Source organism: Pectinophora gossypiella, chromosome 3 (genome assembly GCF_024362695.1).
Source record: "Pectinophora gossypiella chromosome 3, ilPecGoss1.1, whole genome shotgun sequence".
In the NCBI taxonomy this organism is placed as follows: Eukaryota; Metazoa; Arthropoda; class Insecta; order Lepidoptera; family Gelechiidae; genus Pectinophora; species Pectinophora gossypiella.
In genome coordinates, this window is record NC_065406.1 from 4,187,855 (window position 1) to 4,212,084 (window position 24,230).

Genomic DNA, 24,230 nt, shown 5'->3' on the forward strand with positions numbered 1-24,230 from the left:
AATTCATTTTCCAAATAAGTAATATAAAAACCTTTAATTCTCAATATTGGTAAACAAGATTACAAAAGCAGCTTCTATTTAAAGAAATTGAATTGTTTACATCAAAGACTCAAAATAGCTTTACGAAGCTAATAGAGATCGTAATATAAATCAGAACTTGTAAAATAACAAGGAAATCATAAGATCCGATCATTTAGTGTAGTTTACATATGTTACAAAGTTTTTGTGATAAATAAAAACAAGACATTACTTATTTGTCAAGGTTCACAATACATGTGACTCATAATAAAAATTGGTAGTTTTTGGTCCAAATTTTAATTAATTTTCAGTGTCACGGCCGAGGTACTGTTAACCTCCAATTGCAGTGATGTCATTGGTGATCTAATATTCGTAATAAATTATAATGACTGTATAATTAGGCAGTATATTCAATGTATGTGACACAGATATTAGATATAGAACTTATAAATTTAGTAACGTGAGAATAACGGCACTCATTGACAGTTCAATGGTCGCATAATATTTATTTTGGTTGTATTTACAAGGTATATTATAATTTTGATTGCAATCTCGTGCTGAGTGTCGGCAATAAAATATTTTATTTATTATCCTAATTATAAACTTCAATGTCTCCAAATTAATATCTACTATAGATGTAGCATGTGCCAGATACCTATTTCCTGTCAATAAAGCCGAAGCTTCCTAACTAACTTCTTATTTGCTAGGGACAAGATTTTTATATGTTTTTCTTTTAAAGGGGTTTTTCCATATTATTTAAAATCAGAAACATCTTGAGTGGCGCAAATAATTATTTCAATATAAAATTCGTATACCTACATTTCATTATTCAAACATTTTATTATTATCACGTTGCGTTGGTCTAACGGAAGGCTCGGTGAGGTGTGGGTACTTATTTCGTTGTGCGATGGATGTACCTCTGACTATCCCAATTGGGATATAGTCGTGAACTTATGTTATTTTCCTTTATGCTTTCTCTAAAGCGTTATTTATCATATCACTCATTTCTTTAACCCAATAATCTTCAATCCTCAAGCTTCAGTTGCAATTCAGCCTTGCCCTTGAGACTCAGTCGAATTTAGGGTCCAACTGACCTTGCCATTGGCTGTAATTTGGCGATAGCACTCGGTTTGGTTGTTGAATAGCGAGTGAGTTGACCTATGACATAACGGAGCGGTGGGCAGGTGATGATGAGTCAGAGGCCGCCCCGTCGTCACGCGCCTGCCTCACGACCCGCGGCGTTGTTCACATTACCCACGATATGTTATATATTGTATATTATAAATAATCTAAGCCAAAACTGTAATATATAAGACTGAAGAAGAGATTGTACCTTTCAAACATGATGGATCAGTGTTATAGTATATTGTATGGCTAATGGGCTAAACTGTCAGACAGCGCATTTAGTTTTGTTACGTATTATGTCTATCTTAAGATATCGCATTAAATGTTTATTTGTGGATTTTCCTATGCCATTAGGCACAGGGGGAGTTTAGGTATGTGTTGAATAACATCAAATAAAAAGATTACGATTCAGGTTACTCGAGAGATAAAATATAGTGCATACGTCCGCGCGCACGTGTGCGTGTTTACGTCTAAAATATTTACAATGAGCTTCCAAAAAGCTATTGGATTGAAATAAATGTTACATATATTATTAATTTATGTAATTAATGATGCTAATATTTGATAACCTTCATCTTAAATCTTGAAATTATTAAAAATATTGCGGCTAGACATTAAATAAATTGAGCTACGCCGCGGTTATTGGTTGTAGATATATCCGTCGATATGCGTCGCCAATTACTACGAGTTGCCGTTAGTCGCGACCCTTTAATTGAGATTTATTCGTGTTGCACTCATATTTAGATGATTATCGCATCACTATAAACTCTCAATAGGTTAAGGTTGCCACAGATAAGTGAATTTTATAGAATACAACCATTTTGCATCTTGATTAACCTTTAATGAACGTGAATGATTAATCTTTATGCTCATATGATATTAAAAATATGAACTATGAATTATGTGTTCACTTAATTATATTTGTTAAGTACCAACATCTCATGATTAAAATTTCAATAAGCATAGTATCAACAATATACTACCTACTTAATTGAATTGTAATGCATCAAAAGCGATTTCTTTATTGATCACAAGGAGGTTTTAGTTATTCTCGATGTTTAATTGGCAGGTTAACGAAGTGTCGACCAGAAATAGGAAACTGGTAGAGCCTTTTCCTCAGAAGATTAATCACACCTTCAACATAGTAGAACCGTGGAACATGTCTACTTAGTAAATAGAAAGTAGGACTGAGAGAGTATTAGTACTTTTATGATTAATTATGCATATACGCATATGTATTTCATGATCAGAGAGATTTGTACCTTACGCTTTGTGTCATGTTGACAAACTTGGAAGCAAAGAAAGATATATTTTTAACGCGCTATTTTTTTTTGACGTGAATTATTGTAGATTTGCCGCAGATGGCATTAACTACTTGGCCGGAAACGCGCTAGACGTTAGGAATTTAATATCAAAGCTATCAATTTTCAAACGACTTAACAAAGTGCATTCTCAATTCGATTATTTTTTATTAAGTTGTGGTTTTTTTAGATTCTCGCGCGAACAAAACAACACTAAAGTTTGAATTTGGAACTAAGTAGAGGTATATACCTACTTAGTTCCAAATTCAAATTCTGATACACTATTAAATTGAATAATCGATGAACACGGAAGATAGCATTCGTTTGTATTCTGAAATCCGAAATGTATTCCGAAAATTCTATGATACATTAACAAAATAGAAGCAGTGAATTGTTTCTTAAATTATTTCGTAATATCTTCTTATATTACCTACTTCACTCACTAATTTAAGAGCCATGCTCTTGTCGATGTAGCATCTCCATGTTACTTTTTTAGGAAAAAATATTGCAGTGGTTTCGGTCTTACCTACCTACTTATTTATTAATAAATTGAATTGTCAACAGATAATCGCGCACGTGTCTGGTGGTCATATCAACCCGGCAGTGACGGTGGGTCTGCTGGTGGCTGGGGACATCAAACTCCTTAAGGCAGCCTTCTACATCGTGGTGCAGGCGCTCGGAGCCGTCGCCGGCGCAGCCTTCGTCAGGGTAAGATTTTAATGGATTATAATGGATTATTTTAAATAATCGTTACATGTTGAATGCTCTATTGGTAGATTCCTTACGAGGTGGACAGCAACAACCGACTGCTAATCGTTGTGGAACTTACAGTTCTTATGACTTTCTTTTTTATTAATTTAGTTTTCTTTATTTATGATGATAAAAAAAATAAGTACCTATAGTACTGACAGATTATTTTAATAAAAGAATATAAGTATACTGACCCGCAGTGGAGCAGCATGGTGAAGTATGCTCCATACCCTCTCCGATTGATTAAGTGCCTGTGACCAGCAGTGGGACGTGTATAGGCTGTTTATGTTTATGTAATATAAGTACTTATAATTTTATATACTTTTTTTATTTATTCAAAGTAATAATAAACATTTTAAATATTAAAAAAAATAATAATAAAATCTTAATTATTATTATATTTATAATAAATATCACTATATTAATATTTTCAATAAATATCACTCTCAAATTAAATAATAAAAAAAATATATATATTATTATGTGGATAAAGAAGGATCTCGAAAACGGATATAATATGCGCTTACTTCAAATCAACACACGATCACGTAATCACACACCTCGCTACAGTTTCCATATAATTTTCCTTCAAGGTGCTAAACGGGTACATTCTAATCGCCATAAATGCGCACACGCACCGGCACAAAAAGTGTCGTTCGCCCTGACACTGATGCTCTCGGAATAAAGGAGAATTGGAGCGTTAACCTTCGCCCGGTCGTGAGACTCACCAGCCTCTAGAATTCACCATATACGTTGCCATGACAACTATCAATCAAAGCCTACAGAGATGCTCAGTCAGCTTGAAGACAGATATGTTACACAATTTGCATTAAGGCGGTATACTTAGGTACTTATCTAATTTTTTTCTAAAAAAACAGACCTATAAGTTACGTACTGAGCTAAAAAAACAAAACATATTAACATTCAAAGGAAACCATTAATTTCTAATCAAACTCTCACATAGTATTTAGAAATAAATTTCAAAAATTCGATGACATATTTACCCAAACTTAATAAATAAACAAATGAATAGATGTGAGATAAATAATTTCCAAAGTTTACCTTTCAATAATAATTAACGGCCTCCGTGGTCCAGTGATTAAGCGTTGGGCTCACGATCCGGAGGTCCCGGGTTCGAATTCCGATGGGGACATATCACAAAAATCACTTAGTGATCCCTAGTTTGGTTAGGACATTACAGGCTGATCACCTGATTGTCCAAAAAGTAAGATGATCCGTGCTTCGGAAGGCACGTTAAGCCGTTGGTCCCGGTGGCTACTTACTGATGTAAGTAAGTAGTCGTTACATGAGCCATGTCAGGGGCCTTTGGCGGCTCAATAATAACCCAGACACCAGGGTTGATGAGGTTGGTAATTCACCTCACAACCCACACGATAGAAGAATTATTGGTCGCACATCATAATGAGTACTTTGTGTAAATACCACTTGCTCGGTGAACCTGGCTAATTATCCTCCCGATAGATTCCCATGACCTTAACAGATGCGACATTTCATGTCACTCGTAAATAGCAAAATAAATATCAAACCTAACCGAGCCTTTTAAAACATTATTACGTAAATTAACATAATATTGTAAAGTTCAAGATAAGCATATCGATTTTGCTACTTACTTATTTATTAATCTTGTTATTTCCCGCTATAAGTGATTAGTTGTTTAGATAAAATATTTTGTGTCAATGTCTGTGAAGTTAAATGCTCACGATCTGGAAGTCCGGGTACGATTCTCGATGGGCACATTGTCGAAATCACTTTGTGAGACTGTCCTTTGTTTGGTAAGGACTTTTCAGGCTTGAATCGCCTGATTGTCCGAAAAAGTAAGACGATTCCGTGTTTCGGAGGGCACGTTAAGCCGTTGGTCCCGGTTATTAGCCGTAAAAACACCTCCACCAACCCGCATTGGAGCAGCGTGGTGGAATATGCTCCATACCTCCGGGTGATTGAGGGGAGGTCTGTGCCCAGCAGTGGGACGTATATAGGCTGTTTATGTATGTTATGCAGCATGTATGTCTGTGAGAAGTTAATAAAATCTACTTAGTATCTAATACCTAGTATCTCACCTGCCTAGTAGTACCTAATATCTTAGTATTTAGTGTTTTAACTTAAAAATGAAAACCTCGGCGTTATTAGATAATAAGTTAAGTTAAAGTAACTTAAGCTAGGCCAGATAGGTACGTCGCTTATTAATGAGGAAAATCGTGAAGTGTATTAATGAATAGCGTGAAAAGCTGGGAGAGAGTAATTTACAACGTTCCCTACACGATATAACTCCCCGACAGGTGAATGAAAGGCGCGACTTTCACCATTAGACCACCATCGTCATATCAAAGGCGCCGTCGAACAGAATCCCACATCTCCATACAAATCAGTTCACACGCACTTGGTGTAGACAAGTGAAACTATCGGATTACAGATCAGCGCGTGTTATCGCGATGTCTGGCAGATCTAAGCTGTGATTTAGTGCGCACGATAATGCTACCGTGTGCCCGCGGTTGCGCGTGCGCTTGTAAATAAACAATCGATTGTTAAACAGAGATTTGTTAAACATACACTACTTATTTCAGAAAATTGACATTAAGGTTGGTATTAATAAACTAATCTCAGCTTCGAGACTGCTCTCAAAATCATGTCAATGTGACTGTTCTTATATAAAGACAGGGACTTGAGCATGATCTTGAGGGCAGTCTCAGCTGAGAGTAGTTTATTAATACCACCCTTAGTATTAACCAAGAGAGATGATTCATATCGCATACATTTTTATTTTACTGGAGGCAATATATTTTAACAATGTTAACGTTATAATTTATTTATTTATTTATTTGTACACAATGAAACAGACACAAGAAACATACAAAGAAAACAGATAGTACAGGCTAGCTTATCTCTAAACAAAGAGATTTCTTCCAGCTGACCTACGTGACAAGAGAGACTTTCAACGTATAATATTATATAGATAGACATACATACGCGTACAAATTATTTAGAAATTACTTATACTAATATAAGACACAATATTAACCTAAACCTACAAACCACATTTAAATAAATTATAATATACTATATATTTAATAAATATATAAACATAATATATACTTTCTATATTGGTTTATAAAAAATACACACTATATACAATATATATATATATATATATATATATATATATATATATATATATATATATATACCTAAATAAATAAGTAAACGCATACAAATACGACTAATGCAACTCAAGCAAGACTCAAATAATAATCCTTCAAGTTCCTTTTAAAACTACCCACCGTGTCACATTCCCGAGTGACCCTGGGTAGCGCGTTCCACAGTTTGACGGCCTGCACGGTAAAAGAGTCACCGTACATTTGCGTAGAATAGGGGGGATAATTTATGTTAGTAAATAAATAATTATTGTTTGTCATACTGCTGTAACAAATTCAGTAGGTACCTAACCAATTAAGTACCTACATTAAAAAGTATCATCACCTCCCATCTCAGCTCTGTCTGACCTTTTAAGTCCAACCCGCGAAGCGTAAACCAGCCCAATACAAGTTAGGTCACATACCTCCGAAAATGCATTTCTCGGGAATATGGGTTTCCTTCACCGCTGAGCACGTGATAATCACTTATGATCCAAACATGAATTCGAAAACATACTCAACAATCACTGGTCTGTGCTGGTTTCGAACATGCGACCTCAAAGTGCTACCACGGCATTCCATACACACACACACACACGCACATTTCACATTAAAAAGTATATCGTACTAAATGTTTATTTCTTTTCAGTTGGCAGTACCGAATGACAAAGTGGGCGGCTTTGGAATGACCCTGCCTGGACCGGGCATCACTGAACCTCAGGTGAGAAATACGAATACAGTCATAACTTCCACATATAGCACATTACCTGTTTAGCCAGTATCGCTAAAAACTAAATTATTTAAAGCTATTACTTACTTATGTTATCTTGCAATGGATGTAATGATGCTGTGTCCATCCCAATTGGGGGTAATGGTACGAAGACGTTATGTATTATGTTATCTATCACTGTGTAAGGAGCGGAATTCTCTGCCGTCTTCTGTATTTCCGAATGCATATAACCTGGGTGCTTTCAAGGCCAGAGTGAACAGGCACCTTCTGGGCGAACTCGCTCCATCTTAGGCCTCGTCATCTTAGTTAATGCCTTCAGGCAAGTCTGGGGCCAAGAGCAAACCCATTAAAGCCTGAAACCGTTTGTATGAAAACGCGCATGTCCTACGTAGTAGGATGCATACAAAAAAGCGCTTCTATCTTGACCTTCATTTGTAGAATGCATATTTGAAAATATTTTGGTAGGCATTCACCGTTTTTATAAAATTATCGGCATATCTATCACAAAAGCTTTTACAAAGTCTATACGTAATCCGCGCGAGCTATCAATTTGGTAACATTGCTCTTTGATCCTGACAGGCGCTGCTAGCAGAAGCCCTGATAACGTTCGTGCTGGTGATGGTGGTGCACGGCGTGTGCGACGGCCGCCGCAACGACCTCAAGGGCTCCGGGCCGCTCGCCATCGGACTGAGTATCACCGCCTGTCACTGCGCCTTCGTGAGTATCTTGTTGAAGCTATTCGAAATCACCACATAGATACCTACAAGGTATCATGCATGACAACTCCCCTACCTAATTATACGTCTTGTCTAACCGACAAATACTGAGGATTATTGAGGACAGAAGAGGCAAGATGATTGCACACCTAATAAGACACGACAAATTTATTAAAAACATCATAGAAGGAAAGCTAGAAGGAAAGAGACGAAGGGGAAGACCAAGAAGAGCTTACATGGAACAGATTAAAGAAAAGGTTAACGTCGTGTCTTATAGGGAAGTCAAAGAATTGGCCTTTGATAGACTGGAATGGAAAATGATACACCGACAAGAGCGTGGCTCTTAAATTGATGATGATGTCTAACCGACAGCCTGGCCGTTGGATTATTCAATACTTAATAAAAACAATCGAACAATCTCGATCAGATGTGGGTACTTAGTTCATCTTGCGATAGATGCACCTTTAACTACTTATTTTAATTCGGATAGTCTTGAGCTTATGATATTTTGTTATGTTAACAACGATTTTAACAATGTTATAATCTTACGGCCCCGGTGGAGCGAGCCATAAGTAATCAGAAGAAAACTTGCACATAATTAGATAATGTTGCGAAACCCTAAATTAGGTTTAATGAAAGGCAAAATAAATGTACATACTTAAAGTACAATGTTCCTTTTTTGAAATCGGTTAAATATTTACCATTAAAGACTCTACACTTGAGTTGTGCACTGTCTAAGATGACCAAAATTAATAGTAAAACCATCTTTTCAGATCCCTTACTCAGGCTCAAGCATGAACCCGGCGCGTTCTTTCGGCCCCGCCGCCGTCATGGGTGACTGGACCGCACACTGGGTGAGTTACCATTAATTTTCTAAATACTAAGTACTTATGTAGATTTTAGTACACGAAGCGGTCTCACGTAAACATCGCAATAAAGCCACATTTAAGTCGTCAGCTAGCAATTGAAGGAAGGGACACACTTTTCCAGCATGTAACATAACATCCTGCTCCGCACATCGCTCGCTTAGTGTTTATGTATCTCGTGATAATACATTAAGATAAGTTTTACGGAATCTGAAACTGAAAGCCCACAATCGTTCAGTCCATGAACTGTTCGTCAACTGAACAGTAGATCAATCAAAGATTCATCAACATAATCTTTTGTCAGTCACCTTTCAGCCCACAAAAAGTATGACCCATTAATTTTTCAGCAAATTAATTATTTATCAATGAACGTTTCGACCGTAAGCATTTCGCCACTTCACGATTCGCCAATGAACGTTTCGCCCACAAACAATTCGCCAGTATTACGTCTACGTATTACATATTAATAATAATTAACTATTACTAGTAATATAAGTAGTAGATACTAGTTTAAGCTGATTTGTCTGGATTATGCATCCATTGCCTTAATCTTTTTAACAATCATGAAAGGTACAACATAATAGGTGGGTAAGGTATGTATAAAAATGTGGGTAGATGTAACTTACCAACACGTTTATTATATTGTTTTTGTTGTTTGTTTAGTTGTCAAAGTTTATTTGGTGCATGCGTTTACGTCTTGTTGAAAATAATTAAATTACAATGAGTGTTTGTGAGATTGTAAAGTCTAAACGTGGAAAAGATATATTAGTATACAACGGTTACTCTTATCATTTACATAGTAAACGAGATACCAAGTATTACTGGCGTTGCGTGAAGAGAAATACGATTCGTTGCAATGTATTTATAACTACTTTGTTCATTAATAATACACATAATGTAATATCACTAAATCATGACCATGTTCATTTGCCTGATCCAGAGAAGCCCATTGAAATGAAACTCAAAAAAAGTATCAAAGAAAAAGCCAGCCATTCGATGGATACTCCTTCACAGATTGTGCAAAGATGTATTCAAGAAATACCCACTGTAAGTGCCCCCTACATGCCTAATAAAGATGCTATGAGGATGATAGTGCATCGTGAGAGAAACAAAAACTTACCTAAATTACCTAAAAACGTGCAGGATATTGTAATTCCTGAAGAGTATACAATTGTAGATAACGAACAGTTTTTGATCGGGCATTTTATTGAGAAAGATAATTGCATTATAGTGTTCACTAATAAAAAAAATTGTAGACTATTGAATGTGGCACCATATTGGCTTATGGATGGGACGTTTAGTTCATGTCCCGCCCCATTTGTGCAGATATACTCCGTCCACGCACCAGTTGGCACATTAGACGGCACACATAATAAGGTCGTGCCTCTTGTGTACGGACTATTATCACATAAAAGTGCTGAAAAATTAATGGGTCATACTTTTTGTGGGCTGAAAGGTGACTGACAAAAGATTATGTTGATGAATCTTTGATTGATCTACTGTTCAGTTGACGAACAGTTCATGGACTGAACGATTGTGGGCTTTCAGTTTCAGATTCAGTTTTACGCGGGACACCGTGTTTTGAATTTAATATGAATTACCGGTTTCCGTCTCAACAATTTTCATTAGATACTTGGCGGTAATTCCTGTAGACACTTCTAATTTTATTTTAAGTTACACCTGTCATTTTCTTATCCGTCGAAAAAGAAAGGGACGGGTACTCGACAGGAATAAAATTTATGGAACATTAAATAAACCCAAACCCAAATTAAAACAAAAATTTCATTCCAAAAATTTTATATTGGCCAATACCCGACAGACTTAAGTTGACAGCATACGTCAAAAGGGTTGCGTATCAGCGGGATGCCTATTTTATTCGGCCCGGTTATTCATTCATTCCTTTCCTTTTCGGCGGATAAGATAATAACGGGTATAACTTAAATAAAATTAGGGGGAGTCTGCAGGAATTGGGGCCACTATTATAGTTCCTGGTACTTACCTTTTCATTTCGTATTAACTGCATAGAAGTCTATCGACGTATAGATATGTAAGTAAGCCCATAAAGTGAATGGTCCGCATGCAACCTATCGCCGGCGATCGCGATCCCATGTCTCCTTTATCTAGTGATCACGTGCCATCACTTTCACTTGCAACCAGTTGCGATACCATCAGCTCTAAGCTAAGTCCAGTCACATGACTGCAAATTAACCCAACGAAACTCGTTCCGTGCAATACCTATACGTACCCTCAGTTATATTTAGTCTGACTCGTCTCTTTATGCCGATATATTTTTAGATATTATGTTTATAAGTTTTCTTGCAGCTACTTTACCTGGGCTATACAGGTTCTGAGAAGCTGATAGCTGCTATATTTAGGAAAAAATTGACGATTCAAAGTGTAACTATGTTACCTAACGAATAAAGATATTTTTGAGTTTGAGTTAGGTAAGCATATATTTAGTAACCACGTCACCCATATTCCGTGACGCCTATGCAACAACGGTTCTCATAATATTCAAAAATAGCGTGTGCTTATTTCTCTATCGATATTTCCTTGGTTACAAAAACAGCGACGTCCCAGAAAAACAAAAGGCGGAAGAACAAATGAACAACTGTTTTTTTCTTCTTGAATGACAACTGAAGAAAGACTTCCGGCCAGAGTGATTGAATATTTCTACCAGTCCATATAAGTCGAGCTATAATTTAACATTTGAATTTGGAATTTCAAGTAAAATTTCAATGGTAAAGACCTAAAATTACAGAACTATCTACGTCTACATTCAGAAAGTTTAAATTGCGTGCGTTTCAATGAACACGAGCTTTTACAGTAAGTAAGTACCTTATCCTACCATTATAGGTAGGTAGAGAGATAAATAAACGAAATATCGAAAACATGTTAAGTAAAATAAATTAGTACGTGTAAGATAACAATATGTTGTATTATTGTATTAGCTTATTCCATTAAGAGTAGTTTGTCTGTAAATATTCCCCAAGGTTGAATTCTTTGGCATCCTGTTGTCTTACAACTTGCCTTTCAACGACAGTCAATATTTGAACAAATTGACGAGATAATGTAAAGCATTTTGTAGAGATGTAGGTAAAGTATTTAATAGGTAGTCCCTCGCAATTATGTTTGTAAGTGTTCTATTAGTAAAATTGTTATGTTCACTTTAGTATACACGCTTATAGATATTCTACCTTACAAAAATAGAATGCCATAATGACTAGATCATATCGTTACATTTCCATAATAGCATAATTAAGAATTCTCCTTGTATTTGTTTGTACAAAGCTCATAAACAATCTAAAAATATATTCTTTGTAAGAATGCTACGCGTAAAAATGTACAAACATGTTGTTTTTATTATAAACGTTGAGTAGATAATTATACTTTCTTATTACAGTTTACCGGGTGTTAAAACTTCTTTCATTCTTACATAACACAATGGATAGACGTGTGGTATATTCTATTACATTTCTCAGGCCGTATATTTGTTCTTTACGTCAAGTATTGTTTGGCGGTGATTACATTAGTCGTGCATTATACTTACAGTCCGATGGTTCATTATGTCAGAGATAGCCATTGTTCTGCTTTCCCATGCGTTCGCAGAGAGCGTAGATGGCGACTTTTTATTTATAACAATGTTGCATCCGAGATCTTGCCTATTTACATCACATTTTTTATGCGAGGCGAGTGAGCTTATGTGTTCTATTAATAGATCCATCACACTTTCTCAATAGGTGATGCGGTAATATTTATTAAATAACTAATAAGCGAGAGGATGTCTATAAATTGCGTAGGCAAAGAGATTTATGAGATTTTTTTTGCCTAGCTTTGGACAAAACAGTTACCTAATTACCTACACAGAATTCTTATTAATGATCTGTGACTACTTATAATGTGTTGAAGTAGTTGGTAAGTCTCAGTTGTAAAGCTTTATTGATAACTCGTTTCTTTGCAGGTGTACTGGGTGGGTCCCATCATCGGCGGCGCGCTGGCCGGCATTGTATACAAATTCGTGTTCCGTATCGGCAAACCCGGCGAAAGCGGCTCCTACGACTTCTAGGCACCACCAGCCACCACCGACGCTGGCGGCACGCACTTCACCTCCTCTGGTGCCTTCTACCGTGCTTTTCGCATACAAAATGTACAAAGATATTTCAAACGATACATATCTTAAGTATATACCACTCACTATACGTCTCAATAAGTCTTACTAACATAATAAATATGCGAAAAGCACTCCCAGTGCAAGCTCATTGACATATCAATATTATTCAATCGGGTGCACTATTTATACACATGTCTCTGTGCTTGTACTTCATGTTATTTTATTTTAATAATTATCTATTTGTCTTGATATATTTCCCAAGATGTTGAAACCCAAAGCCGACATGTCTTATCTGAAGTATCGATTTCGACATACACACGATTATTGATGATTATTGTATTTTTAAGTCTATTTATATTAATTAGGTTTAAAATAAGTTAACTACAAACCTTATACAAGTTTGTATACTCGAATGGCTGAGTTATGTAAATTATGTGAGTGAGATTGATATTGGTTGTACCTAATTATAGGATAAGTATCTATTACAAATAGTATCAAGTGAAATCTGTTTTATTTCAGAATAAATAATGGTTTTAATTAATATTTGATACTTTTACTTTCCTTTATACAATTTGATTGTTTTTTAACTTTACATCGGCAGCATTTCATTTAATAAATCATTAAAGATTAAGAATAAGGCTACTTACCGACACAAGACTAAAAGAAATATTGCTAAACTTAATAAAATAGAGTGACTTTATATGAAATCAAGTGTTGTACTTATATTATGTTTAAACTCTGGTCTGACACTGTGACATTTATAACTACAAGTGCACACTTGTTTATTCGAGAACAATGCGTTCACGCACCCAAATTGTACGGCGTAATTTCAAAGTATAATTCGAGAATGCAGTGTTGCAACTGCAGGGCTAGGCGGGCCACGGCTGTCATAGCACGGAGCCGCCGTCACGTCAACTTGATGCTGTAATTACCACCTGCTGAGAGCAAACATTTTGATCGCAATGTCTCGACCCTTTTGCAGTATACAGGATGTCAGTGACATCGTAACGAATACTGACAGGGATTATTTAGACTATGATTCTGAGTTCATATCAAGTGGAATTTTCCGTCGCAAAATTTATGACACTGTTGTTTTTTTAAATTATATAATTTTCCGATGGAAAATAACACTTGATATCAACTCAGAATAATAAGCTGAATCATACTCCTGAATATTCATTACGGTGTCAAGCCCCGTGCAAGTTCGTACAGGTAGCCATACAAGTGCGTATGTGTGTTAGTGACACCGTAACGAATACTGAGGGGGATGATTCAGACTATGATTCTGAGTTGATATCAAGTGGTATTTCCTGTCGGAAAATTCATGAAGCTTTTAGTGCTTTTTTTTTAATTTTCCTGTTTCATACTTTTGCGACGGAAAATTCCACTTGATATCAACTCAAAATCATGGTCTGAATCATCCATCGAAGACTTCGTTAAAATGTCACTAACACCCTGTATAGTAATTAATTTGCCCATATTACTTCTTATCTGATTAACGCAGACCGTCGACTACGGAAAAACGCCAATGAAAGTATATTTTAGAATGTACAGGTGATTATAATGATTCTGAAAAAAAGGTTCAAGGTGACACGGTTGTTCAACTGTCAAGCCTTTGAACTAGGTAATTGTTTAGTGCAAGAAGCACACGGCATTGATATGAGAGCGGGTCTGGCGCGTCACGAGCGACCCTCGGCTAATCTTCATTAGTGTCGCAACAGTCGTGACTGTCGCGCTCCAATCACGCGACACATAGACCGCACTCCTATTAAAAATGTGCCGCGACGAGGTCGTGTCATCCTCGAGCATTGTCATATCACGCGTGCACTCTCGACAGGCAACATCCGAACGACCTACTTAGTCGAGTGCTCAGTTTGTTTTCATACCGCAAACATATTAATACAATCGACGAGTGGGCGTCTATTAAGTCTTGTTACTCAAAGAAAACACTATATAAGCAGAAACATATTTATTGAGTTGAAAGAAATCAAGCTACAATTCAAGTGCTGTAATAATGAACGTAATTTAAACGAATACATTTGATTACGGACTATTGATTATTTAATTTAGGAATACAAGTTTTATTAGTGGTGGCATTCTAAACAATCTAAATGTGGTTATTTAAGATATCGGTTTAGTTTTTAAAAGTGCAAACGTGCGTAACATACAGGACGACTGCCGAGAATACTAGATGAATAAGTAGAGGTTAGCATGGCGCGCAGCCCCCGGGTGGGCGGCAGTGTGGCCAGGCAGGCGTGTCTCAGGGTTGCTCTTGCAGCAGCGCGTTCAATGCGCCATCGGGGTCGGGCAGGTCCGCCAGCAGCCCCGCCGCGTCGCAGAATTCGCTCAGAGACGCGCACGGCAACAGCTCCTCCGTCAGAGTGGTTACTATCTTCTCTGCTGCCTTCGCGTTCGCCTCGTCGTTGTGACGGATGTACTCCGCTAACTTCGTCGGCCACTGCTCCACTGTAGTCGCAGTCACGTTCTGCAATAACGAAATAAAACCACCTGTTGTTTAGATGACACCGATATTGATAAGTTTTAGAGGCCCATTCCTTACAGCGCGACGCAATTCGTGCAATATCTAAACAATGATGATTTGATTACAAATTACAACAAATCTGTACTATACTATTGGCGAAACGTTAAAAAAAATGTATTAATGTGTGCGTGCAAGTACCTTGAACATGACCGTGTAGAGCTGGTCGATGATGGCGACGAAGAGCGCGTAGGGCTTGTAGTCGGGCCAGGAGCGCGGCGCACGCAGCTCGGCGGGCAGCGCGCGCATGGCGGGCCCCGTGGGCGCGGCCGCGCGCACGTGCCCCACCAGCACCAGCCGCTTCAGCATGTCCACCCGCACGGCGCGCCACCTGCACGGACACACGCGTTTTACATATTACATCACAAATCAATAACATTCAAAACAATTCTAACTAGAATAATTCGTTGGCATTTATTTCTAATGCTACTAAAATTAATGCAACAGTTTTAGTGTGACGGAACTTAAACGGATAAAATAATAGTGTGTGTCTCGATGAAGCGCCGATTGGGATGTAGTCGTGAGCTTATATTATGTCAACGATGGAACATCTTACATCGTGTCCTGCGTGCCCGAACACCTGCACGCAGGAGGATGTGATGAGCGCTGCAGATAGCGCCATACTTGTTGCCAAGTTTAAAGTATTGTTTGGGCAATTTACTAAGACTTACAAATACTTTTTTTATGACACACAACATAAGAGACAATTAAACACGCAAAACTACTTTACAACTTTTAATTGAGTAAGTTACTTATTTATGTATGTGCATAGGAGTATGTCGACGCATCTAAAGTGTACTTACTTAGCATGGGGGTAGAGCATGAGCATGAGCGTAAGGAAGTAGAGCGGACTCTCGGCATCATGCGCCGACTCCAGCACGCGCGCCGGCGGCCACGCCAGCGAGGCCTCCAGCGCCGTCACCTCACGCGCCGCCACGCGGGTTCTGAGGAACATCAACAACACTATTATTTCCTTCTGTAAACTTGTGACGAAGGATTTGTAGTAATATTATTTATACACTCAAACAAACCAATATCGGGGTAATGAATTAGCGAAAGGTTAAACAACTGAAAAGTCGGCTAATAAATCACTGTTATCTTTAAACTAATTAAATCTCAGCCCGGACACTCTAAACAAAAATCTCGTGCTTAATGTGTTCTGCCTTACCCAATGCGTGTGAGCGAGACAGATAGTCCGGACGCGCTCCCTTAACCCTTAACGGCTTTAGGCTAAAGTGCCCCCAATCGGGGGTGAGGTAAATTAAGCTAGCTCCAAGCTCGTATTGGTGCGAAGCAGAGAGTATTCCATACGAAGTTATTGTTTATTGTTAAACCTAACGAACTGTTGACGTGAATGCATCCATCTAATATAGCATCTACCCATGCGGCGCCTGCGCATGTGTTTCGCTGCATAAACTCACGTGTTGATGACGTAGAGCGCCATGTGCACGAGCGCGGGCACCAGCTGCATGTTGGAGAGCGGGCCGCCGCCGCCCGTGTCGTCGTGGAAGGTGCGGCCGCGCGCGAACCGCAGCAGCAGCAGCTTCAGGTCGTGGATGGTGCACGTGTGGCCGATGTCGCGATGGCCCGTGCATTCCTGGATAACACAACACACGTTTAAAATCAAACGGTTACGTACAAAATTAGTTGAATTACTATCATTACTATCACTCTATTGTTGTAATAAGGAAATGGAACAGGTAGCTAAACTATGGTTTCTTGTTTATTATGTGGGATAAGCAGCAGTTACTTATTCCAATGTTACAATTTGTAATAGCGTAAAGCCTACAAAACCTACCACCAAATCCCTATGGATCCAAATCCGAAATAAACATTTATTCATTCATTCAAAACAACTACATTATCTACAGCTTAAAGTTTCAAAAGTTGAATGCTTAAAAAGTTGCTAATTTCTTTTTTTGTTTTCCTGATTTAAGCCTTATCGTTGTTAAAAGCAGTTTTATAAATACACAATAGTTTGCAGGTAATGTGCAATGCATTCACGGAACATGGTAAATATAAACAAACGTACCTGCAGGTATGTAGTGTGCCTGGCGAGACAGCTGGCGAAGGCGGACTCGGGCACGTGCGGGCCCCACAGCGGCAGCAGACCGTTACATTTGGTCGACGCGTTCTGTAGTGCCGCGCTCTCCCACTCATCCCTATACATAGTGACATTATACTCAATTATTATTTAGTTATAGAGGCAGAGAAAGACCTAGAAGGACATCATCATCATCAGCCGTACGACACCCACTGCTGGGCATATGCCTCCCCCAAGGATCTCCACTACGATCGGTCCTGCGCTGCCCGCATCCAGCGGAGGACCAGACGGACATACATACCAAATTGCAGATGTCCTTAGAAAAGGTTCAGTACAAGCTACTTTAAACCGGCGTGAATGTGGAGGAAGCAAGAGAAGTGTGTCAGGATCGAAGCAAATGGAATTCCATTGTCTCTGCTGACCCCGGTGGGAAATAGGCGTGAGTTTATGTATGTATGTTATAGAGTAAATTGTTACCACCCATCTACAATATATGCATTAGTTAGTGTGACATTGAGCGAACATATTCACAACCAATGAGCTAGGTGGACAAAACTGTAAAATGTTGGACATTGCGGCGCGCTTGCGTCCGTACGTTCTGAATGGGGTGTTATGTGTGGGGTCTAAGGTTAAACACGCTATACATAGTAAATATCTGAACACTAGCATTTCATAGTTAATAGGGCGAGGTGAAAGAGGGTGGAGAATATTCTCCGCGTAAGCGCACCTCGTACTAGATACACAGGACGTACCTTGCACGAGCCAGCCTGACAGCGGCCATGTGACACTCCACGTGCACGATGTTATAGTGCGACACGGTGGTGTAGCCGAGCGTCTTGCGCGCGCGCACCTCGTACTCTTCTACTGGGCAGCGCTTCGTGAATGTATAGATCCCGAGAACCTACAACAACGTCGATTATTGAATTATAAAAGAGCCATTTTAAAAGTATTCCACATTTTTCAACCACTATTCTCCCTTTAGGGGATATGTTTTGTTTTGGATATATTTTGGTAAGTATATTAATATTGAACGTTATCAAAAAGTACTATAGCTGTTCATGCCTTTAGGGACAAGGCTCTGCATCCATAAGTCACATTAGCCACTCAACGACATGTCATGAGTTTACATTACATTACCTTGGTGGGCTGGTACTTGTATCCCTCGCGGCAGATGCAGCAGACAGCACCGGCCTCCTCGGCGAGGTCGGCCACCTGCTGCGTCAGCGAGCACTGCGCCGTCACCTGCCCGCGCTCGTTACTACGCATGCCCAGCGCGCCCAGTTGACGCTCACGCACTGCCATCGCTAGACGTTTCTTCTCCTGATGAAGAATAATATTTAGGGATACATTTTAAGGTAGATTGCTATCATTACATTATCGGCGTGCCATCGAAACGCGCCTTTACTTAGAACTGAGCGATATATTTCCCATTACTAAGTATGAGTAATAAAAATAAACTGAAATGTGAAGTATAGTAAATTATTAAGGACATCTAATAATTTCGAAGAATACAAACGTTAGAAAAATCTAATGAAATTCCTTGCTAAAACATATCTAGAAGGCGTACCTGTCGTGTGAAGTCTCGCACTTGCTGCACCTTGGCGGCGCACTGCGGCTGCGAGCGCAACGCTTCTAGAAGGTTCTCAGCCAACGAGCCCACGTGCTCCCCTGACGACACCTGCTCCAGACGGTGCACGATAGGGATCACCTTTTCACACACCAGCATCTGTGGGGATGGTTTGATGTTAACGCTACGTTGTCACGATGATTTCGAAGCATATTGCCTTGGTATTGATAATGCCGACTCATGTTTTAGATTGTTGGTTTATCTTCCTACCGTGGTGTCAATAATTACGTTTTTCTTTATGTAATTAGCTTCGAAGTTCTAACAAGTAAGCCATCCTCAACGACAAAATGTCACCTAGTACTACTGTGCACGTTCATTCTCTTGAAAGTCCGAAGTGAGGAAACGTGTTAAAGACTGACGATCTACATCGGGAGTTCAATATCGTGAGTTAATTTCTCGGAAAGCCCGGATTTCCAGACACAATAGCGACACAAAATGTCAAAATGGCGAAAAAACAAGATGGCTGCCATTCAAAGTGTTCTGCAATTTGCAATATTGTGTTTTGGATTTTAAAAGGCATCATACCTTACAAACATATGCAATTAAGAGCCACGCTCTTGTCGGTGTAACATTCTCCATTCTTGTCTACAAAAAGCCAATTCTTTCACTTCCTTATAAGATACGACGACTTTATTAATGTAAGCAGTATATCTGACCTGCGTGGGTTCGTGGTCGGTGGCGAGTCCCGTCAGGAAGCGCAGGATGTACTTGAGTGCGGGCCGACTGATGAACTCCTTCAGCTCGTCAGAGTCCGTACACACCAGCGTCGGCTTCACACACGGCGCGTGTTTCTGCGGATAATCACCATGCTGATGTTGAATTTGAGTGATTTCCGGTTTTCCGTTGGTCCCGGCTATTTGTAAATAGAATCCCACCAACCCGCCGTGGAGAAGCGTGGTGGTATGCTCCATAGCCCTTTCCGGTTGATTGAGAGGAGGTCTGTGCTCAGCAGTGGGACGTTTATGACAAAATTAACTTTTCTCCAAGTTTCTACGATACATTAAAGCAGCATCTGATTGGAAGTATCGACAAAACACTAACAAAGTACATATGCAAAGATCAAAAATATGTATTCGAAGTTCAGTCACATGAGGCTCTCAAACTTCTTACAAAAATACTTCCGACGCTGAATCCTTTTTTAGATTTTGATGGACCTTGAGTACTAGACTACCATAAATTCTACAATTATACTTACCACAATATAGTCCAAAGCATCACGTACAACGCCGAGCGATATAAGGTAATCCTTCAGCGTTCCTCCTATTGAGTTCCTCTCAATATTGGCACAGAGGACGCAGAAGAGCTCCATCCGGAACTCCTCCTCGGTCCACTGCTCGGAGTCGAGGCGGTCGAAGTCCAGCACGGGCTTGAAGTGGTCGACGAGCATGGCCATCTTCAGGTCGTTGCCGTAGACCAGCGCGGCTAATACGCGCGTCAGGTGACCCAGAGCGACAGAGTTGTTTCGGATGCCTAAATGGGAAAAAACGTTTAGTGTGTCCGCGTTAGGATACACAATCATACTACATAAAGAATGGACACTCTGCCTCGCACCAATGCTACCGACTCCATCTCCGATTTGCGTAACCACTTCAGTGTGCGAGACGTACGGAGTAAGGAGCACGTGCACACTGTCTTGCTCGTTTGCACGAACTAATACAACACGCATACTGTTGCACGTGTACAAAAACTATATCTGCATAGTATATCTGTAGAGTATCCGTGATCTGGTTGCCATAAACAGCGCCATCTTTAGAGTAAAAATAGAACTTCACCAACGCCCTCTAGTCACGTTGGGCTGTATTACTTGCTTTACAACTAGACTAGAGGGCAACAGCCAACAACGCTGCGTACACGCATTTGTTAGCATAGCAATACTTTATAAATCGGTAAAAGCGCCACACTAGAAATTAACCCATAATTTAAGCATGATCCTTTATATACATAATTATTCCCAAATTCCCAGTATCAGTGATAATACAAGATTCATTTGGTGACCCCGATGTGATATAGAGTTAGTTTTAGACTGAAGTCAATAGCAAATTCAAATTGAGAATAACACGATTACAATGGGACTGTAAGATAATTAAATTCAATGTCTGTGGTGAACGATAGTTACCTGGTATTTCAGTGCAATTGAGCAACGCCTGCACGTACTCTGGTCCTCCAAATGTTAGAGAGAACTGTAGGAACGATTCGAGGCTATCGCTCGCCGCAACTGATAGGATACGCTCCATAATCTACAAATATAGACACGGAAATATGAATTAAGCGAATTTAGAAGTTTTATGCAAAATGACATAACTTCTGCATCTGGCCTGAGGAGCAGAAGAAGTGTACAGGATACACCCACTTCTCGCCAGCTATGTAATAGGGGGTATTGTCCAATGTAATTATATAATAATAAAATAATAGGGGAGCGAACTAATTACCGTCAATCGATCACAAATCTTCTATTTATGTAAAATAGACACTTTATAAATGGCGTCGACATCCGTGTGTGAGAAATTAGCTTGTTAACAATTTCAAGGACATTAATGATGATACTTAGGCTGTAGAGGTCCTGATCCTAACGTGTAAGTGGTTGTTTGTATAGAGTGTAGTGACCTCGAGCAGCTGGTAGACGAGGTGCGCGCGCGGCAGGTCGCGCTCCTCCTGCGCGGCGAGGTGCAGCGCGTGCAGCAGCACGGGCAGCGCGCGCGTGTCGGCGCGGGTCAGCACGCGCACGCCGCGCCGCACGCGGGTGCACAGCGCCAGCAGCCGCAGCAGCGTCGACACCAGAGCGCGCGCCGCGCCCACGCGCTGGATCGCCGCCAGACGCTGCAGCATCACCTCCAGCCCGCCTGCGGACATTACCACACAACGTGCTTTGATTTAAACCCAAACATCTCCACCCGCGATAGAACAGCGAGGGGAGAATACTCCAGCCCTCCAGTCGATTGAGGGATAACTTATGCCCAGCATAAAGGCTGTTAATGTTTTTATTTTATGTATCATTTGTCCAAAAATATGGGATCATGCAGCTGCAAAAAGTGGCCACAAACTTCGAACTGTTTGAGACAGTGGCAAAATATGTGTCTGAACAAGGAAGAAATGAAGTTTTTTTTGGCTAGGAAAAAAAATAAAATGAAACATTCTCTTACCGCAATCTGCAAGCACATTAGCCATACGGTAGGTCTGCTCATCGTCCACGGCCTCGGCGTTGGTCTGCGTGAGCGTCTCCACGAACTCCTCGGTAGCGTCGCCCAGCAGCCCGCGCATGCGGTACACCACGCGCATCGCGTCCACACCCTCGCCGCTCGTGCACCACACCTGGCAGAAACATATGACGTTAGTTAGCTCGTAGAAAATCATATGACATGTATCTAATATACGGAGTGATCAGTTGAGAGGACAGTTTAAAGTCTTTAGGAATATTCTCACTGTAGCAGAGCAGAGACGTTAGAACTTGCCCAATTATAGCTAGGAAGAACGATTTCTTGCTCGCTGATCAATTTCGCAAAACATTCTAGCTTATATGACCAGCATAGAGTTCCATGAAAATCAAGCCTATATAAGCCCCTGAGGACAATGTTCATGAAAAATGGCACGAGAAAATTACCCACCTTTTTGTACACCTCCTTAACCGGCAGGTCGAGCGACATGATCTTGTTGCAGACGAGCAGCTCCATGCCGTTGTCGTCCTCAAGTAGTGCCACCAGCTCGCAGTCCGTGCAGATCTTGTTTTTCACGTCGCGCATGAGAGGGCCCATGCCCGGTTCTAGCGAGGAGTACGGGTTGCCTAACATACGACCCTGTACAAGGAAATCATTCAATCACTGTATGAAAAGTGTTATAAAAACATTTTTGAAGTTTCTTGGTTTCCTCTATTTATACGGACAAACCGTCGTATTTACAGTAGAAGCTTGTTTTTATCTTCAACAGAAAATACGGAGTTTTCCTCCCTGTTTTAAGTTCAAAAACCCTTGAGGTGCAAGAAAAAAGCGCTTTCAACTGTAATGTATTTAAGTACACTGATCAAGTTTAAAAAATACCTCAGAAGTTTGCAGGAATCGAATCCTATCACCAATTTATGAAATGGACACGTTCAAAATAACTTTTCTTGACCATTCTCAATTAGCTACGTCTCCTTCGACTTCTTCCAAAATCCTCTATCGTGTGCCGCAGAAAACTAAAGCAGCACCAGCATACCTGCAAAAAGTCCTCCTGCTGCGGATCCTTCTCGAGAGTCAGGAAGAACTCGCCGACGTCGTTCTCCTCGGGGTAGATGATTGAGCAGAGCCGCTCGAAGATGAACACGGGCGTGCGGTAGTCATGTAACGGGTACTTCTGCACCGTCTCGATGCATACAGCCATGAATTCAGCTGTTTCCGCTTCTGTGCCTGGTATACGAGATGGTGGTTTGAAATGGTTCTCTATGTATTGTTAAATTTACGCGATGCTTGCATGAATGGAATTAATTGTATTGAGCACTTTTTGACGCGACGTAAATCTCTTATACCCGAAAACTTTAGCATTTAGACATAGAATAAGGAATAATACGACATATATAACGGTAGCACTCCGGCTGAAATAGGTTTACCTCACTCCCTTCTCTCGTTCGTTTTCAATCGTATGGGGGTCAGACATCACACAAACAAATGCGTGTGTACGATAACGTCAATGTGTAGTGTTTGTGTCAAACGTTGTGTTTTGTATCAAGTGTCCGGGGTGTGATTTACAGCAACTAACGCAGCATCCAGCGCACGAAGCGCTGTGGACATCGGTAATTGGCACAACGGTGCGTGCAAGGGCTCTTGTTACTTCTACGTCGTATCCAGGATAATAAATAGCACCTAGATGTAGTTACTATTCACAGTACTCACCAGTGGTCATCTCCTCCAGTAGCTCTAGCAGCTTCTCCTGGGTGTCGTCGGTGAGACGTGTACGCTGCACCACAAGGCGCCGCAGCGACAGGTACCCGCCCAGCACGCCGCCCACTAGTCTCCCCTTGTACGTGCGCCGTGCACCGCCCTCCTCCAGGAACATGGCCAGCAGCTCCGTCAGCCGCTTCAGCGCGTAGCCTGCCACCACAGATACTACGTAACGAAAACTCAAAGTAACAAAGCGGAATATTCGTGCGGAAGCGGTAAGTGTCCAAAAAACAATACTTTTAGTATAAATAGAATAATAGTACATACATAAAGATCACACTTTTTTTTCACAATGTTGGTAAGAATAAATAAAGTGAGCCCGTAACTTTAGAATCTTCAGTAAC

At 40.0% G+C, this 24,230-nt stretch overlaps 2 protein-coding genes across 14 annotated transcripts in view; one reads left to right on the plus strand and one right to left on the minus strand.

The window, feature by feature from the left end:
* Nucleotides 1-13,307, plus strand: part of LOC126380789 (aquaporin AQPAe.a) — a 72,846-nt gene extending 59,539 nt beyond the window's left edge. For all 9 annotated transcript variants that reach the window (XM_050030405.1, XM_050030417.1, XM_050030409.1 and 6 more), the window contains 5 exons: nt 3,009-3,152; nt 6,993-7,064; nt 7,653-7,790; nt 8,563-8,643; nt 12,617-13,307. In XM_050030405.1, the coding sequence (XP_049886362.1) occupies nt 3,009-3,152; nt 6,993-7,064; nt 7,653-7,790; nt 8,563-8,643; nt 12,617-12,721 (540 nt within the window). In that variant the 3' untranslated portion in view covers nt 12,722-13,307. The remainder of the gene's footprint in view (nt 1-3,008; nt 3,153-6,992; nt 7,065-7,652; nt 7,791-8,562; nt 8,644-12,616) is intronic.
* A 1,413-nt stretch (nt 13,308-14,720) lies between these two features.
* The window catches only part of LOC126379655 (E3 ubiquitin-protein ligase UBR4), a 75,290-nt gene continuing 65,780 nt past the window's right edge, over nt 14,721-24,230 (minus strand). For 4 of the 5 annotated variants that reach the window (XM_050028490.1, XM_050028497.1, XM_050028482.1 and 1 more), the window contains exons 79-94: nt 23,839-24,051; nt 23,165-23,355; nt 22,579-22,767; nt 22,117-22,285; nt 21,581-21,816; nt 21,093-21,213; nt 20,172-20,446; nt 19,633-19,767; nt 18,917-19,075; nt 18,487-18,669; nt 18,102-18,250; nt 17,338-17,467; nt 16,727-16,902; nt 16,109-16,249; nt 15,447-15,636; nt 14,721-15,251 (exon numbers count right to left, since the gene is read on the minus strand). In XM_050028490.1, coding sequence (XP_049884447.1) covers nt 15,027-15,251; nt 15,447-15,636; nt 16,109-16,249; nt 16,727-16,902; nt 17,338-17,467; nt 18,102-18,250; nt 18,487-18,669; nt 18,917-19,075; nt 19,633-19,767; nt 20,172-20,446; nt 21,093-21,213; nt 21,581-21,816; nt 22,117-22,285; nt 22,579-22,767; nt 23,165-23,355; nt 23,839-24,051 — 2,882 coding nt within the window. In that variant the 3' untranslated portion in view covers nt 14,721-15,026. The remainder of the gene's footprint in view (nt 15,252-15,446; nt 15,637-16,108; nt 16,250-16,726; nt 16,903-17,337; nt 17,468-18,101; nt 18,251-18,486; nt 18,670-18,916; nt 19,076-19,632; nt 19,768-20,171; nt 20,447-21,092; nt 21,214-21,580; nt 21,817-22,116; nt 22,286-22,578; nt 22,768-23,164; nt 23,356-23,838; nt 24,052-24,230) is intronic. The other variant, XM_050028506.1, reaches the window with a different exon arrangement.